General features: G+C 49.7%; 1 protein-coding gene across 1 annotated transcript in view; it reads right to left on the minus strand.

Moving 5' to 3' along the window:
• Positions 1-19,472, minus strand: part of COL23A1 (collagen type XXIII alpha 1 chain) — a 429,766-nt gene that overhangs the window by 37,353 nt on the left and 372,941 nt on the right. Inside the window, exons 4-5 of the mRNA XM_049874491.1 lie at positions 18,936-18,943; positions 17,087-17,113 (exon numbers count right to left, since the gene is read on the minus strand). Of these exons, the coding sequence (XP_049730448.1) occupies positions 17,087-17,113; positions 18,936-18,943 (35 nt within the window). The remainder of the gene's footprint in view (positions 1-17,086; positions 17,114-18,935; positions 18,944-19,472) is intronic.

The following is a 19,472-nucleotide window of genomic DNA, read 5'->3' on the forward strand; positions in this document are numbered from 1 at the left end:
TTCACATTCCTTGCTCCAGGGAAACGAAAGAAAAGCCCTCAATTGATAGTTCCAGCCCAGTACAGCTCCATTCCTATATTGTGGTTGTTGTTAGGTGCCATTGAGTCGGTTCCGATACTCATAGCGACCCTATGTACAACAGAAAGAAACACTGCCTGGTCCTCACAATGGTTACTATGTTTGAGCTCATTGTTGCAGCCACTGTGACAATCCACCTCACTGAGGGTCTTCTTCTTTTTTGCTCACCCTCTACTTTACCAAGCATGATGTCCTTCTCCAGGGACTGGTCCCGCCTGATAACATGCCTAAAGTAAGCATGATGATAAAGTCTCGTCATCTTTGCTTTTAAGGAGCATTCTGGGTGTATTCCTGCCAAGACATATTTATTCATTCTTCTTGCTGTCCACCGTATATTCAATAGTCTTTGCCAACACCATAATTCAAAGGCATCAATTCTTCTTCGGTCTTCCTTATTCATTGTCCAGCTTTCACAAGCATATGAAGTGACTGAAAATACCAAGGCTTGGTTCAGATGCCCCTTAGTCCTCAAGGTGACATTTTTACTGTTTAACAGTTTAAAGAGGTCTTTTGTAGCAGATCTGCCCAGTGCAATACGTCATTTTAATTCTTGACTTCTGCTTCCAGGAGTGTTGATTGTGGATGCTAGAAAAATGAAATCCTTGACAACTTCAAACTTTTCTCTGTTTATCATGATGTTGCTTATTGGTCCAGTGTTTTATGTTAAGGTGTATCCACCCCTATGGTGGCACAGAATTCCTCCCAGGGAACCATTTCCCTGGGATCTTGGACACTTGGTAGAGTGGGCTTGATGGTTACTGACTGCACCACAACATATAACAAGCTGAAGGGGCTAGAGTTGGCTGTGGGCCAAAGCGCCTGCCCTGAGGTCTGGCACCTGTCTCCGACTGGCTTCTTGGCTAGTAAAATGGAAGTTAAACAGAGAATTACCATAAATCGGTTACCATCGAGTCGGTTCCAACTCACAGTGACCCTACAGGAGAGAGTCGAACTGCCTCACAGCGTTTCTGAGGAGTGTCTGGTAGATTCGAACTGCCTACCTTTTGGTTAGCAGCAGTAGCACTTAGCCACTACGTCACTAGGGTTTCCAGAGCTACCTTATCACCCAGCAATTCCACTCCCAGGGTACATGCCCAAGATACTTGAAAGTAGTGACACAAGCAGACACATGTACACCAGTGTTCAGTGCAGCACTATTCACAACAGACAAAAGGCCTAAGTACCCACCAACAGATAAGGGGATAAACAAAATGTGGTATACACACAAATGGAATATTATCAGCCATAAAGAGAAATGAAGTCCTGATTCATGCCACCACATGGCTAAACCTTGAAAACATTATGCTGAGTGAAATAAGTCAGTCACAGAAGGACAAATATTATATGATCCTACTTACGTGAAATATCTAGAATAAGCAAATGTACAGAGACCAGTTTTATTAGTGGTAACCAGGAGCGGGAAGGAACCCTGGTGGCGTAATGGTTAAGCCCTTGGCTGCTAACTGAAAGGTTGGCGGTTCAGACCCACCAGCAGCTCTGGGAAGAAAGGACCTGGCCATCTGCTCCCTTAAAGATTACAGCCTAGGGAACCCTGGAATTGACTCGAACGCATATAACAACGACAGGAGCAGGAGGGAGGGGGAAAGGAGGTCACAGCTTGGGAAGCAGTAAGCTTCTGTTTATGGTGATAAAAAATTTGGCAAGGATTATGGTTGACGGTTGCACATGATGAATATAATGGATATTGATAAATTGTATGTATGAAAAATGTTGGCTTGGCAAATGTTGTGTTCTGTGTATTTTCACAGCAACAACAATGCACGGGCTGGTCCTGGGGCAGCGTCTGGCCTGGAGCCAGGTGTTGTTTGGTCTATGCAGAGTGAAAACAGACAAACAAATAAATAAATAAACCCCTTAGTTGCAGCATTTAAAAATTGTGTGGTTTCACTGAAAGCATCCAGGATTCTGCCTTCTCTTGAAAAGGCAGAAGACCTCAGCACCCCAGGCCCATGTTCCCACCTGGCAGTAACTGTTTGGTCGAGTGGGCCCTGAGTGGTGCACTGCCCTGGGGCCACAGGCTCTGCCTTCCTTCCCGCCACACACCTGGCCTGTGCCCTGGTCCAAGGGGCCTGCCAGGTCTGCGGGGGCATCTTCGTTTGGAACCCTTAGCCTAGATGTTTTCCCAGGCCCCTCTCAGTTCTACTATTCTGCAAGGCCCTGCCGCCAGATGGCTTATATTTTGGGGAGAGGCTGTGCTCAGCGAATATTCTGTGCGTGCTGGAAACAATTACACATATGTCCCCATTACACACCAGGGCCAGGAGAGGGGTGTCTGCAGTGCTATGCCTTTGAACCTGTCCCCACATACCTGCTTCAATTACACATTCGCCCACTCTGATATGTGATGGGGAGGGCTGTGATTACCAGTCAGGTATCAGGAGAAACTGCTCCTGGGTTGTGTGGGGGAATCATGAGCCTTTGACTCCAGTGGGTGTGGGAAGATGGAGGCTGGAGTCAGGAGCCGGGCTGTGTTGCCCAAGCCTCCTCTGGCCCAGTGTTGCCAGCTCAGCAAATGGGGCTGGCTTGGTGGAAGGCACTGGAAGGAGGAGACAGGCTGGGGTCACCAACCAGCAGCTCATTATGGTTCCAGTCTTGGCTGAAGTGGAGATTGAGCAGGTTGGAGCTGCAGCTGGGTGGAGGGGTGGTGGTCACAGTGCTGCTTGAACTATGCGATGGAGACAGGAGAAAGGAGCCAGTATCACCAAGACGGAGTCCTCGGGTGGCACAGTTACACGCTCGGCTGTTAACTGAAAGGTTGAAGGTTCGAGTCCCCCTCTCAGAAGAAAGTCCTGGCAATTTACTTCTGAAACACCAGCCACTGAAACCCTATAGAGAACAGTTCGACTCGGATACATGTGGGGCTGCCATGAGTTGGAGTTGACTGGACGGCGACTGGTTTAGAACTGAGACAGCATGCTTGATAGGGTTGTCAGGGCAGCCTGCCAGGGAGAGCAGGGCCCAGGGTTGGGACAGAGACCCCACATCACAGGGACACTGGGTGACAGAGTGACCATGACAGCCACAGCAGCCGCCACCCAGGCTCCCTGGTGCTGTCAGGCCCCTGCCCAGGCCCAGCCCCAGCCCCTGGCTCTGCCCCTCTGGCCCAGCTTTCCTGATGGAGTCGCTTGCCGGCGGCATCCCCTGTCTCACTCAGGGGTGATTATTCAGCTTCCCTGACAGCAGAGGCTGGACACTTGTCACCCACAGGCACTGAATGGTTGGAACCCTTAAGAATACAAAGGTTTTATGTCAAAGGTAGGTTTCCAGCTTCTCTTGAAACTGGAGGGAGTGGTCATGCTGGAATTACCTGGGCTGAACTGCAGCCGCCTGGTTTTAGATGGGGCATGCTCCCCATTCTACCCCGGCCCACTGTCCCCTGTGCTCCCCTCCCCTGCCCACCTCACATGTTCCCTTACCTGGCCGGCACCTGTAGCATCGATGAGCTGGAGGACCCTTACTTACAGCTCTAGACTCTCCATACTGTGCCTCCCCAGTCCTCCCACCCTGCCCTGCCTCTCTCTAGGCCTCTCTCTCCTGGACCAGCCGCCCCCAGCCTCCCTGCCTCCATAGTGAAGGAGTCAGAGGGATGTCCTGATGACCACATGCCTGCCTTGTGGACGCTGGGGTGAACTGCTGCACTTCCCTGGGGCTCTCTTTCCCCATCTGTACAATGTGTGTGTGCCATAGTAAAAATGGCTGCCAGGGCTCAAGACACGGTAGGTGCCAGAGGTAGGTAGGTTGAATGAGTGTAAATGACATGTGCAGGGCCAGTTCCAGGGTGCAGGAACCCAGGAATGGGGTGGATGGAGCCAAAGTAACACCCCCAAGCCTTTCTATCTGGCATCGCTGCCAGGACTGCAGCCCTGTCAGGCAGGCACCATTATCACCTCTGCCGTACAGGTGAGGATGCTTGGAGGCCAGGTATGACCAGGCTGGCCTGGGATGCATGCCTGAATCCTGAGCTGTCCCTGAGGGCCCCTCTTGTATCTCACTTCCACAGCACCTGGCCCACCCTTACCCCCTCCCTTCAGGACAAAGCCAAGTCCCTTGGCCTGGCATTCAAGGACCCCTCCCTCTGCCTCTCAAGAGCCTCCTTCCAGACTCACACATCACCTCCTCTGAGACCTTTCTCAACTCCCCCAGCCCAGACACACAGCCCTCCTGTCTTCTTGCCACTCTCCTCCACACAGAAACTGTCTCCGAAGCCCCAGTGTGCACCGCAGGCCTGGCTCTGAGAGACGTCACTGAGTCTTTGAAGTGGCTCCTCCCAAGCTCCCCAGATGGGCTTGGGCTACCCCAAGTCCACTGCATTTGAGTCTGAGTAGTCCAAAAGGGAGGTCCCCTGATGGAACTATCCACCTTGTTACGAGAGGTGACCCCTTAGGCCAGTCTCTCCCAGATGCTCCTCTTGATGCTGGGTGAGCAGCCCTGGCTCATACACCTCCAGTGATAGTGAGCTCACTGCTTCCTGGGCAGCCTGATGGGTGTGCAAAGTTTTTGGTAAGCCCAGTGGTTCCCAGGCAGGATGCCATTGCGAGTTCCTGTACCTTGCAGCCCCAGCTCTACCTGCCCACAGGCTCAGCAGGTGGGTCAGGGCAGACGGGGCCACAGCCAACTCCCTGACAAGCCCCAGACACTCCAGCGTTCCAGCCCTTCCGGTGCCTCATCCCTCACCCCCTCCTGCCTCAGGTCTCACTCTGCCATCTGTCTGGGTGTTCTTCCTGCAGCTCCCCATTTGTCAGTACTTACTCCCCTTCTGACCTTGGCTCCCACCCACCCCCCTCCTCAGGGCAGCACCGCCCCGGACCCCCCCCCCCGCCCCGCCCCAGGCCAGGCTGCCCCGAGCCTCTCACCACAGTGCAGAGGGAGGCAGGAACTAGTTTTCATTTGTTTTCATTAACATTTCTCTCTCCCACTCAACCACGGGCTCCACATGAGGTGGGACCTCTGGCTGTTTCTCTCACTGAGTCCCAAACGCTAAACAAATGCCCTGTACATTAGCGAGAATGCAATAAATATTGTTGACCCAACAAGTTATCAAATGAGCGATTGTACGAAGGAACACGCCATCCCCCACTGGTTCTGGTGCCCGCCGGGGGCACTAGAGGGCGCCCTTGACCTGCCGAGGGCCGTCCTGGACTGACGGACTCTTCCCTGGGCTCTGGGGGCAGCGGCAGGCGAGGGGCTCCTTCGGCCTCGGGGGCTCCGCCTGCTGGGGTCAGTGAAGATCACGGCGGCAAGAGCTCTTACTCCCTGAAGCCAGTCTCACTGCCTGGGGCTCTCATCTGTCCTGTACCTTGATGAGGCCGAGGCTCGGAGGGCCTGGGGACGTGCCTGAGCTCACAGGTCTGTGGCACCCCAAAGCCCATCTCTTCCACTGCATGAGTAGGACGAGGACCCATCCTTGATGTCAGGAGAAATGGGGGGAGGCAGCTGCATAGCCAAATGGCTGCTTTCTCTAGACCGTATTTACTTTGAAGCCTTAAGTTTGTGCTGCTCTGTGAACTTGCTCTTCTATGCAGTGGGGTGAGGGTGTTGGGAGGGGAATTTGCTGCTTGGGGAAATGGGAAAAGGTCCCAGCCAGCGACCAACACATGGCAACACCAAGTGTTACAGAGTAAACTGCTCTCTAAGGTTTTTTTTTGGCTGCAATCTTTATAGAAGCAGATCGGCAGGCCTTTCTTCCGTGGCACTGCTGGTTGAGTTCCAGCCTCCAACCTTTAGGTTAGCTTCTGGTCATAAACCACCTATACCACCCAGGGACCAACCACCACCAGCCAGGAAGATGCAAAAAACTGCAGATGGTTCACGAGGCATCTGGAGACTGAGGGTGGGGCAGCTGCTCAGGCCTTCCTGATGGGCACTGCTGCCCCACACAGACACTCATGTGGACACTGGGGCACACGCTGGACCCAGGCAAGGGATGGGCTCTGGGATCGTCTGCTCGGGGCTGGCACGGGGCCCTGGGATGAAAGGTCAGCACAGTGGCCCTTCCCGCAGGACTCGCTGGGTCTCCCCAAGGTTCTAATCTGGGGACCATTAGCAGGAGCTCGCAGAGTCCACTTTCATCCCCATCCCTGCTCCACCCAGGATCTGGGGAGCTGGGGTGCAACCCTGCAGGGGTCAGATGAAAATGAGATGTAGGATGTTCAAATCTAAAAACAGATGAATTTGGGATATTACAGATGAATCACTTAACTAATTACATTTTTACAATCAAAGCTGTTTTTGAACTACGAGAGTGCAAGAAAGCATATGACTATGTGGTGCTCTGTGGTCCTTTTTTATTCCCTTGATTAATTCCAAACAGTCCAACTGAGTTATTCCTTCCAAAATTGGTCCCAGGCTGAGACCCTGTCTTCCATCCTACATCTCAGCCAGGAGCTCATGCTCAGCCAGCCTGAGGCTGTCAAGGCAACTCCAGAGAAAATGTGCACTCCTGCCTCGTGCCTCCCATGTGTGCAGCCAGGTGGGCCATGGCACAGTCCTGGGCCTGAGAGTGGCCAGCGTTGGGGGGGGATCTGGTTCTAGCCCCCTGCTTAGCAAAGCTGGCCACTGACTCCCATTCCTCAAGTCTGTTCCATCCCCACTGGGGCATTCTGATTCAGGCTTCATCAAGGCCCTGTTACAACTGCCTCCTCCCTGCATGGTGCGAACAGTCAATGCACTTAGCTGCTAGCCAAAAGGTTGGAGGTTCGAGCCAATCTAGAGGTGCCTTGGAAGAAAGGTCTGGGGATCTACTTTCAAAAAAATCAGCCATTGAAAACCCCATGGAACACAGTTCTAGTCTGACACACATGGGTTTGCCATGAGGTAGAATCGACTCCATGGCATCTGATTTTGGCCTCCTATCTGGACCCCCTTCCTCCAGGCTCTGTCCGACAAAAACCTGTTCCCATCATTTAAATATTTCCTTTGCCTCCAGATTCTTCTGCTGGGTACTGGGTGGTGTCGGGGGCCCTTCACTCTCTAGGCCACTCCACATCATCTTCCCTCCTTGCCCTGCCCTGCCCCTCAGATTCACCATCCCCAGGACACTTCGAACTACAAGGTGGCCTGTGCTGTCATGCCTCCATTGTGCACTGTGCTTGTGTTTATGCTGCATGAGATATCTTCCCACCTGTCCTCCTATGGAACTCCTACTCACCCCTCAAGGCGTAGCTCAGATGTCCCCTTCTCTGTGAGGCTTCCCCAGCCCCTAGGCAGAGTCAGCTTCCCTTCCTGACACCCTCTGTGTACCTATCACAGGCCTACCCACTGTACATCAAGGATCTCCCTGCTCGACCGGGGCACAGTGGGCTGGATGGTGGGTGACTGACCCTCATCTATGGTCGGCATCCCCACAGAGGTGTCTGGGAACAAAATGGCTAGACAGAAAACAGCTTAAGCAGCTCAGAGACCAAATCAGTGGGTAGTTACTGAGTACTTACTTGCTGAGTGGCAGGTGAGGTTGCAAGTGCCTTATGGACCGTAGTTCATGGACTCGAGTAACATGTGCAAGATATAAACTTGTAGCTGTTTTACGTGTGGGAAAGTGAGATGCACAGAGGCAATGTGACTTGCCCAAGTGAACCTTTGGAGCTGGTGCCATGTACAGGCGGGAAAATCAAGGGGATTCCAGAGGTAACTACGGTAGGGCCGTGGACAACAAGAGATGGCAGAGCCCTAGGAGGCCTTCAGATTTGGAGGTATGGGATGGCAAAACAGGCCCCACATGCTCGCTGCTATGAGATCTGGATAAACCACATGACCATGCTAAGCCTTATTATTTTAATCCACAAATTGAGCATAAATTGTAATGTATGTGGATGTGCTTTGAAACTGTAAAGTGCTACACATAGAAGCATGCACCCAGCAAGTGCTCAATACATGCACTGGCTTCCCTGGTACGTTGGAAGGACTTCAGGGGATGAGAAAGGCCAGTGCTTTCTTCTCTGGTTCCCAAAGGATTCTCAGAGATGAGTGGTTTCTATAAACATAGCCAGTTGCCATCAAGTCAATTTGGACTCACGGCAGGCCTTTTTTCTGAGGCACCTCTGGTGGTTAGCAGTAAGCACATCTACTGTTTGCACCTCCTAGGGACAGTCCACTACCCGTCAGTCAGTTTGCTGTACTGTGGCGGCTTAAGTGTTGCTGTGATACTGGAAGCTATGCTACCAGTATTTCAAATACCAGCAGGGTCAGCAATAGTGGACAGATTTCAGTGGAGCTTCCAGATTAAGAGAAAGCCCTGGTGATCCACTTTCTACTTCTGAAAATTAGCCAATGAAAACACTGTGGATCACGGAACACTGTCTGACACGATGCTGGAAGATGAGCTCCTAGGTTGAAAGCCATTCAAAATACACGATGACTGAGACAAGGGACTCAAGCATACCAACGGTCGTAAAGATGCAGGGCTGGGCAACATTTCATCTGTTGTCCTGGGCCGTTATGAGTCTGAGCTGACTTGACAGCAGCTAACAACAATAAACACAGCAGCCAGAGTGATCTTTCAAAAGAGCCAGTCCTTCACAAAGTTTCAGTGACCTCCTGCTGTGGCCAGCCTCTCACCATGGGCCACAAGGTCCCTCTTGATTCGGCTTTTGCAGGCTTCTCTGCCTTCACCTTCCACCTTCCTGTCACCTGCTTGCTCACGCCAGCCACAATGGCCTTGAGTGCACCTTGAACACACAAGCTTGTTCCAACCTCAGGAGTTTTGCACCTGCATTTTCCTCTGCCAGGAACACTTTCCCCGAGATTTCTACATCTTTTTCATCATTTAAGTCTCAGCTCAAATGTCATCTTCCCCAAGGGCCTTCTGACTATGTAATTCATCCATGTTATATCTGTCCACCCACAAACATCGTGCTTAATCACATCACCCTGTTTTATTTTCTTTCTAGCACATTTATTTGAAGCTATTTTGTTGATTTATTTGTCTACTTGTTTATTGCTTCACTCCCCCCACTAGAGGGAGAGGTCTTGTCTCTCTTCTTCAGTGTTGGTCCAAAGACCCAAACAAGCATCCAGCATAGCGTCAGTGGTCAGTGGGTGTTTCTGAGGTGGGCATGCTCCCCTACCCCAGGGCCTCTGGCCTCACAACGTAACACTCTTCATACTTTCAAATGCACAGAAATTATTAAGCCGTGTACCATGTTATCAAAAAAACATTTCTCAAGAAATGTTTAAACTACATCCAGAAGATGTAAAACAAAACAAAAAGTTGTTAAAGCTCAACTTAAGAGTCAAGAAGGTCAAAATACCAAAGAAGGGGAAAAGTGAGGATTTTGATGCTTTGACAGGAGACGATGATTCTAAGGTTTTCTGTGCAAAATTCAAGGTGTTGGTAAGTCTGAGCTGTGCACGAGAGACAAGCCATTTTGTCTTAGACAGAGCCACAGTTTGGAAAGGGAACAAAGGGGCATGATAAGAAAGCTCCATGAAGACTCCGCTGCGCTCCTAATTGCTCCATCCTCTATATCCCATGGCGAATTGGCTATTGGTCCCCCTCCAACTGGGGACCCCCAAAGACCCCCTCCAAAGACTGGGACTGGGTCTGATCCTTCTTTGTGCCACTGCAGTGCCAAGCACAGGGCATGACAGCATCCAGATTTGTTGATATTTGCCAACCTTCCATTTATGAGATGGTAAATCACTTTATCAACATAAATGCTGATCACTACCCCAAAAATGCAAGAGTGCAATGCCTGCGTCTCCTTTGTAGGTTCCACCTTTGTTTTGAGGGTCAAAATTTCCTCTATGCTAACTGGATATTCATCTGCAAAAAAATGAAGCAAGACCCACACCTCACACCATGTACAAAAACTAACTCAAAATGTATTTAAATATAAAATCTATAACAATAAAGATCATGGAAGAAAAAATAGGGACAATGCTAGGAGCCCTAATACATGGCATAACAGAATACAAACCATAACTAACAATGCACAAACACCAGATAAGAAACTAGATAACTGGGAGCAACTAAAAAATCAAACACTTATGCTTATCAAAAGACTTCTCCAAAAGAAAAAAAAAAACAAACCTATAGGCTGGGAAAAAAATTTTGGTTACGAGATATCTGATCAGGGTCTAGTCTCTAAAGTCTACAAGATACTGCAAAAAGTCAACAACAAAAAGACAAATAACCCAATTAAAAATGGGCAAAGGATATGAACAGGCACTTCACCAAAGACATTCAGGCTGCTAACAGACACATAAGGAAATGCTCATGATCATCAGCCATTAAACCAAAAATCCAGTGCCATCGAGTTGATTCCAACTCATAGCGACCCTACAGGACAGAGTAGAACTGCCCCATAGAGTTTCCAAGGAGCGCCTGGTGGATTTGAACTGCCGACCCTTTGGTTGGCAGTTGTAGCACTTAACCACTACGCCACCAGGGTTTCCCATCAGCCATTAGAGAAACGCAAATCAAAACTACAATGAGATTCCATCTCACTCCAACAAGCCTGGCATTAATCCAAAAAACACAAAATAATAAATGTTGGAGAGGTTGTGGAGAGACTGTAATACTTACACACTGCTGGTGGGAACATAAAATGGTACAATCACTTTGGAAATCGATTTGGCACTTCCTTAAAAAGGTAGAAATAGAAGTACCATATGATCCAGCAATCCCACTCCTTGAAATATATCCCACAGAAATAAGAGCCGTCATAGGAACAGATAAATGCACGTCCACGTTCACTGCAGCGCTCTTCACAATAACAAAAAGATGGAAGCAACCTAGGTGCCCATTAACAGATGAATAGATAAACAAATTATGGTGTATTCACACAATGGAATACTACTCAATGATAAAGAACAATGATGAGTTTGAGAAACATCTCATAACATGGATGAATCTGGAAGGCATTATGCTGAGTGAAATTAGTCGCAAAAGGACAAATATTGTATGAGATCACTCTTGTAAGAGCTCAAGAAAAGGTTTAAACACAGAAGAAAACATTCTTTGAAGGTTGTTAGGGTTGGGGGGGAGGGGTATTCACTAATTAGATAGTAGACAAGAATTATTTTAGGTGAAGGGAAGGACAACACATAATACAGGGGAAGTCAGTACAACTGGACTAAACCAAAAGCTAAGCCAAACACTCTGAGGGAAAGAGGAGGGGGGCTCTGGAGACCATGGTTTCAGGGGACATCTAGGTCAATTGGCTTAACAAAGTTTATTAAGAAAATGTTCTGCATCCCACTTTGGTGAGTGGCATCTGGGGTCTTAAAAATTTGCCAGCGACCATCTAAGATGCATCAATTGGTCCCAACCCACCTAGAGCAAAGGAGAATGAAGAACACCAAAGACACAAGGAAAATATTAGCCCAAGAGACGAAAGGGCCACAAAACCAGATACTCCATCAGCCCGAGACCAGAAGAACTAGATGATGCCAGGCTACCACCAATGACCACCCTGACAGGGAACACAACAGAAAGTCCCTGATAAAGCAGGAGAAAAGTGTGATGCAGAACTCAAATTCATGTAAAAAGACCAGACTCAATGGTCTGACTGAGACTAGAGGAATTCCAGAAGACATGGCCCCTGGACTCTTCTGTTAACCCAGAACTAAAATTACTCCCGATGCCAACGCTAAAGACAAAGATTAGATTGGACTAACAAAATAAAACATAATACTTGCGAAGAGTCTGCTTCTTAGTTCAAGTAGATACACGAGACTAAATGGGCAGCTCCTGTCCAGAGGCGAGATGAAAAGGCAGAAAGGGGTAGGAGCTGCTGCTGATTCCATGATATCCCAGTCTCTGGACCAGTTGGGATCTGAAGGTCCTCAAACACTGGTCAGCTTTAAACTCTATACCTGCAATTCCACATCCTACCATCAGGTAGCAGTTGGGATTACACAAACTTTATCAAAACTTTAATCTCTAAGCCTACACTTCTAATTAAAATACACCCTAAATTGAAACAAGATACATTCATACCTACATACACACATACATTTCTTCATTTATCATACTGGCCTAGATAAAAAAGTATGATAATATCCACAGTCGGCCAGGGTTTGGAGAAACGCGTAGTATTCATACACTGTTGGTGGGGATGTAAATTAGTACGGCCTCCTGGTGGGCGATTTGGCCATGTACATCAAAAGCCTGAAACATGTGCAAACCCTTTGGTCTAGCAATTCGACTTCTAGACGTTCATTCTAAGGAGATAATCATGGAAACAAACCTAAATTTATTCCCAGGATGTTAACTATAATGGTGAAACACTTTAAATATAAAAAGAGAAAAAAACTTTTTTTTTCTCTGTTTATATTTAAATATAAATAATAGAATTTAGAGACTGGTTAAATAAATTATAGATATGATCAAACACCATGTGGCCATGGTATAAAATTACATTCTATAAGAATTTTTAACGATGTGGGAAAATCTCATGATATGTTAATTGAAAAAAAAAAATAGGCTACAAAAAGTATGTCCATTGTAATCTCATTTTTATAACAATAAATATAAAAATGGACTTGAATATTAAAAAATATGGAAGAACAAATACCAGAATACTGAGAGAACTTATCTGAGGGTGGTAGGATCATGGCTAATGTTTTTTTCCTTCTTTGTGTTTTTCTCTTATTTTTCTGGATGTTTTACAGTAAATATGATTTCATTGTAATTGGAAGAGTGCTATTAATGAATGCTGGCGGGGCAGGAAGGCCAGGCCCATCTCTGTACAAGGAGGGCACAGACAAGGTGACCCTGGGCCTTTGTTAGCTCCGACTTCCACAATCTACCCCACAGAGCCCTTGGTTTTTATGCCCCGTATCCCCTAGACACTCCCACTTGGTCCACATGAGGACCTAGTTTTACTCAAGGAAGGGGGCAGCCTGGGCTAATCCAGAAAACACAGATGACATTGTCTCCACCACCACCTTCCTGCCCTACTCTTTTCTTGTTCTTCTTTCCCCTTGGGAAGTGACAAGCTTTGAGCACAAAAGAAAAATCCCCCCTGAGGCTGGTTTTAACATTCACTAAGCTGCAGAAAAATACCTTTTTCTAAAACCGACCATTCTCAAAGTCTTTGTCTAGCCAAATCCTGCAAATATACAATGAGTAGACTAGAATCTTTTTTTAAGCCTGTCTTTCCTTCTTACTGAGTGGCTACTGCGTGTCCTGTAAGTGCCCAAGCCGTGGTCTCTTCAATCACCTTATATGAATGTGAAAGCTGGACAATGAATAAGGAAGACAGAAGAAGAATTGATGCCTTTGAATTGTGGTGCTGGCAAAGAATATTGAATATTGATGGCCAGAAAAATGAACAAATCAATCTTAGAAGCAATATAACCAGAAGGCTGCTTAGAAGCAAGGACAGGGAGGCTTGGGCTCACTCACTTTGCACGTGTCATCAGGAAAGACCAGTCACTAGAAAAGCACATCATGGTTGGTAAGGTTGAGGGTCATCAAAAACGAGGGAAACCCTCAGTGAGATGGATTGACATCACAGCTGCAATGACGGACTTAAACAGAACCAGGCAATTATGTGTTCTGTTGTATATGGGGCTGCTGTGCATCGGAGCCGATGCCACACAACTAACAACAGCTGCACATTGAACCTGTTGAACCTGGTCATGAGACTCTATAATGTTATTTCATCCTCCAGCTCTGCAGAGGAATTGCCCCCAGCTTCCCAGAGACTAAGCAATCTGCCCACATCCACACAGCTGAGACAGGATTTGGACTTGGGCCTGGCAGAATCGAAGCCCATGGTAACACCTTCCACTCGAGGTACTGCCTCTGCAACCCAGGCCTCCCAGCACTGAGGGCGTTGTCCTAAACTTGGAGATGACCATATGGAGTCGTTGGTAAATAAATCCCAGGCTGGGGCCAGGCAGAGCCTCCTTGTACCCTGTAGACCAAGAAATTTGAATTTCTGCTCAAAACACATGGGCCCCATGGCCCGACAGAAGGACCCTCCACTGTGGCACTGCTTCCTTTCGGAGGGGGAAGCACACAGATGTTGCCCCCAGCCTGTGGGTCTCCTGAAAGTCAGGATAGCTCATGTGGCAGTGCCAGAGTGTGATGCTTAGAGGCACACAGCCAGGTTAGCCGGTGTGCTTGTGGCACTGGCCACGTGCAGGCTCTGAGCCCAGCGGGGGCCGGCCCAGCCAGGGAGATGTCCAGAAGTGTGTGCAAGCATGGCTGGACGACCCTGGGGAAAGGGTTGCTGTCTTCTGCCTTGGCCTCGGTGAAATCTTGGGCTGTGAAGTCAGCTGCCTGAGGATTCTAACAGGTCCCCTACTGCCTGGACCACCTGGTCTTGCCTGTTGGGGATCCCCAGAGACCAAAGGTGCTGGCTTCCAGAGCTGTCTGCACGCAAGGAGTGGGGAAGGTTTGCTGGGCCTTAAACCCTGTCCTTCCCGGAGAGCTTCTGCCTTCATGCCAGATGGACTCTTGTGGGTTCCAGGCACACTCAGCCCTCTGCCTCCCCACCCCAACACTCCCAGACCCCCTCCCCTGAGCCAGGCTGAGAGTGAAACATCCTATCCTCCCACAACTCCAGCTTGAATTCCCTGACAATCCTGTAATGACCCCAGTACCAGAGGCTACCGTGCACTGTGACACATGAGGTTCTGGGTGCTGCATGAGCGACTTCATTTCATCCAAACCACAGCTCTCTGAGGAACGTACCTTTGTTATCCCCTTTCTGGAGATGAGGAAACTGAGACGCAGTGAAGCTAAGTGGCTTGCCCAAGGCTTCACAGCTTCAACTGCTTGGCTGCCTACCTCCACACCCAACTCCTGCCTGTCACCCACAGGGCTAGCTGGTCAGCCGCCTGGTCCCCTGCCCATCCCTGGAGGAATGGCAGAGGTGGCGGCAGAGGGCGAAGGAGAGCCTCTGGGAGGCAGACCCTTAGCAGCGGGTCTGGAGCAGATGAGAGCAAAACCTGCTGCCCTCAACCACCATCCGCCAGTGCCCTCTGAGGCTGCAGCCAGAGGGAAGGACTTCTGGGTCACTGTTTGTTTGCTCAGAGGAAACACCGATGCAGGGAGAGAAGAAGCCCACTCACCCAACCTCCACTGCCCACTCCCCTTTGGTCACGTAAATATAGAGGAAGGAATTGCCCCCCCAAAAACCCAGTGCCTTCAAGTCAATTCCGACTCATAGCGACCCTATAGGACGGAGTAGAACTGCCCCATAGTTTCCAAGGAGTGCTTGGCGGATTCAAACTGCCGACCCTTTGGTTAGCAGCCGTAGCACTTAACCACTATGCCACCAGGGTTCCAGAAAGTACAATTTAACTAGGTACACCTGACAGGAGTTCTGTTAGAAGTTCCCAGGCCTCCCAAGCTGGTAAAGCTAATAGTCCAAAGACCACCAGCTGCTGTCCAGTCGACTCTGACTCATGATACCCCAAGTGGTCAGAGTAGAACTGTGCTCCACAGGGTTTTCAATGGCTAGTCTTTTGGAAGTTGATCGCCAGGCCTTGTTCCCAGGCATCTTTGGGTGCATTTGAACCGCCAGCATTTCAGTTAGCAGCCAAGCACATTACCGTTTGTACCACTCAGAGGCTCTGGTCCAGTGAAAGCCTGTGGTTCCCACAAGCTGTTGTGGCACACAGATACACAAAGGCTCCACTGACCAGGAATGGGGTGTGTGACCCTTGCTTCATCAGGACAAACTGCTGGGGAGCTGTGGTGGGGCCCTAAGCCCCGGGTGCTCCTGCACAATGAAGGTGGATCCTGGCTGGTTTTGACATTTCCTTCTTACTTCATATCTTCTCCCTCCTGTGCTCTGAAACTCCATCTGCAGGGCCAGACACTTCTGCTCTGAACGGCCAGGTTGCCTGCTGCCCAGGAGCTGCCCTGACTGTCTGGAAGACCCCAGGCTCTAACCTGGGCCATGCACGGGGCCACTCTGGGAATGAGGCAAATGCCCCCAAAGTCCTACTGACTCCCGGATGCCCGGGTTGTAACACACTTCGTGTCTCCCTGGTCTTATTTAATCCCGATGACAACCCCATCAGGGAGGCATTCATCAGTCCATTTGGGGGAAACTGAAGCTCAGAGAGGGCAAGTGCCTTCCCCAAGGTCACACAGTGAGGAAGCAGCAGAGTTGGAATTCAAACCCAGCTCTTTCTGGTGCTTGAGGATGGTGGTGCTTGGGGTTGGATTCTCCTCCACAGCCTCCAAGGAGGACAGCTTCTGCCAGGAATGGGGACCATCTTTCTCTTTTGCTGGCCTGTCCTGAATCTGGATAGATCTGGTCATTACAAAGGCTTCTGAATGAACCAACACGGCCTGCCCTGTAGCTTCCTGGCACTGAAGTCACAGAACAAATCGACCCCTAACATGATGGTCCTGCCTCTCCTTCCACTGGGCCAACCCTCAGTGTTCTTCCTGACGTCTTGGCACTTCTAGATGCTGCCCCAGTGGCTCCTAACCCCTGTGCAGGATGGGACAGCCACAAAGTCACATTTCATCTTACTTCTGATGTGAAGCTCGTCGGTCTGGGCTGGGGATGTTTATTCCAAGTGTAAACTAACTTTTAGGCTTAATTGTAAAAGACTTAAGTCATGATGACACCACAGAGACCACAATGGGACACACCAGTCTCCCTTTTCTGAGGGGTGACATGGCACTGAGGGCTGGGACCCAGAGCCTCCCTGCCCACTGGGGCGAAGCTGGTAGCCACACCTGTCCTGGAGAACACTTTGCTGCCCAGGGCTGAGCCCTCGCTCTGGCTGGTGGACTGGGCAGGGAAACAGTGTCTGGTGGTAGACTGCGTCTTTGCTCTGCCTCCAGGGCAGTGGGGCTGCAACACAATGGCTGCCCAGCCCGGGCCCTGCAGAACAGCATGCCTGTGTGTCTCCACAGAAGTTCATGCCAATGCCCTCCACGGACAGGCCATTTCTACTCAGGAGCAGAGGAGGAGGAAGAGCGGAGCGCAGACAGAGTTGAAGAAAGGCTCAGGGGAAGAACATTGGCTTAAGAGAGGAAGGCAAAGAAAGCAAAAAATAAACGGCAAATTACCGGGTAGCCGTCTCGTCCTGATTGCCCCTGTGGTAATTAATACGTCATTAATAATCAGACTTTGAGCAGAAAACCATATGGCAACGCTTAGAATTCAATCAATGCCCCAGACCCTTCCACGCTTTTCGTGGTTTGCAACTGAGGCGGCTGGTTGGTAACTCAGTCCTGGGGGGCGGGGGAGCACCAGGGCTCCGACGGGTCTAGGGGTAAAAGTACCCTTTTTCCACCTCCCCGGGCCAGGCTGGAGGGGCCACGAGCCTTGGGGCTTCATCAGGGGTCCTGCCCACATCACCCAGGGCACATGGTAAAGACACGTGGGAACACAGGGTTCCGGAGGGCATCGTCATAGCCCCCATGATCCAATCAGGAACTTTTCAGTCAATGCACTTTCTATCAGGGCTGGGAGGGGCACAGAGGGTGGAGGATTGGTTCCTCCCCGCTGTCACAGGAAGAGGTGAACCTGAGGAGCTGTAGATGAGGGATATTCGGTGCTTCTCCGTCCCCAGAGCAGGTCAGGCCTGCTGGGCAGTGACCACCCCAATGCCCTGCATATCAGACACCCGCCTCCAGGCTGCAGCTAGAGAACTCTGCATTTGTCTCATACATTTACTATTTTAACAGCCAAATTTAGGAAAAAAAAAAAAAAACCAAAATCCCTCACCAGCACTCTGCCTTACTAGGTCGGCGAGCTCACACAAGCTAGCTTCCATGTGGCAGCCAGAAATAACTCAACAGTGAAAAACTGCTCATGGCCAATAAATCCACAAATGTTTGTTTGCTTTTTGGCTCACTGTGGCGCTGCATGTACCGAGGAGCCCAGCTCCTGAGGGGTGCCGATCAGGACGTGAATCATGTCCAGTGGAAGTCAAAAAAGAATATTGCTCATCCAAAAGGAATTCCTTCAGAAAGTTAATTTTGGCTCAAGCTGGCTGTCAATGTGCTTCTTGAATTGATTCATCAGGATTTATCGGGCTCTGAAAAATGGCCAAGGCAAATCAAAGCCAGACAGATCACGTGCCCCAGAGAATGCGATTTCCTGGGCCACCAGCCGACCGACCGACCGACCGTGAGGTCAACGCCGCCTCAGACAGCCAAGGAGAGTTCAGGGGGCAGCCCAGCCCCGCCCCTCACCTCTTCTCAAACTCACAAGCATTCTCCCTCCACAGCTATCTGAGCATTCTCGCTGGCTGGCTGCACCCGTGAGCGCCGAGCTGTCCAATTCAGAGAGTAAAAAATGTTTTGGCAAAGGAGGAAAACGAATCCCAGGATCTAGTTGGCAAGCCCCACTTATTCCTGGAATAATCGCCTAACCTCAGAGCCCTTCTGCCAAAGCACATGAGACAAAACATTTAAAAATATCAACTGTGGCGGAGCATTTAAAAAATAGTGGCATGGTTAAATGGACACCTCATGACGTGCGCTCTAGTATGTAGAGTGTTTATCAATCAATGGGACAAGATATGGCTCTTTGTTCCTGGAAGAAATTTGGGAACTGAATACAAATCTGCAAATGAAGCATATTCAGCAATGAATAGTTGGAAAAAAAAAAAATACGGGCATGGTGCTTGGATTTCTATGCACCTCACTGACCAAAGACCTGGTGAGGAGCAGCCAGGCTCATGCCAGCTCTCTTGGAAGGAAAATGGTCAGAGAACGCTCTGAGGGGACATCGAGCCCGTGGAAATCTGTGCTTATATTCATGTACAATTAAATAAAATGCACGGCCCCTATCAGGACTGAGTTTTTTAAGATATACCTCTCCAATCAAAAATTATTTTCATGGAAGTGTTAGAAAGAGAACAAAATGTCTTATCTTTCAGGAGCAGGGAGTACAGTCCAGGACACTTACCGGAGGACCTGCAAAACACAAGCAGAGAGACCGCAGTCAGATCACAGGGAAGAGGGTCCCCTCACCCACGCTGGCCCGTCCCTTGGCACGGCTATGGGCCACCTGTCCCCCTTCCCCTCAAGGCTTGATGCCATCACTGGCTGTTTCCTGCCATGGTCTTGCAAACAAGCGTCAGCTGAAAAGCCAACTGCCCGCCAGGGCAGGCTCTGGGTAACAATGACAGTCAGTCCCCACCCTTGTTGGTTCATTCACTCATTTAGTGAAGTTGCTGAATCTTGCCTGGTGCTCACTCACTTTGGGTTCTGGCAACCAGGTAGGAATCAGCCTTTGTTGCTTGCTGCTTGAGGGAAAAGCATTGGTGTTCACCACTGGCTGAGACTTGGGGGAGAAAACATATTGGGCAGAGGGAAAGACCTGTATCAGGGCACAAGGATGTGTGAGGCTGAGCAGGCGTGCGAGGCGTTGCGCCCAGCCAGGGTTGGGTGCGGCTGAGCTGAGTGTGCACCGGGAAGTTGAAGGGAGGTGAGTCCAGGAGCA

The sequence above is a fragment of the Elephas maximus genome, chromosome 2 (genome assembly GCF_024166365.1).
Source record: "Elephas maximus indicus isolate mEleMax1 chromosome 2, mEleMax1 primary haplotype, whole genome shotgun sequence".
Classification (NCBI taxonomy): Eukaryota; Metazoa; Chordata; class Mammalia; order Proboscidea; family Elephantidae; genus Elephas; species Elephas maximus.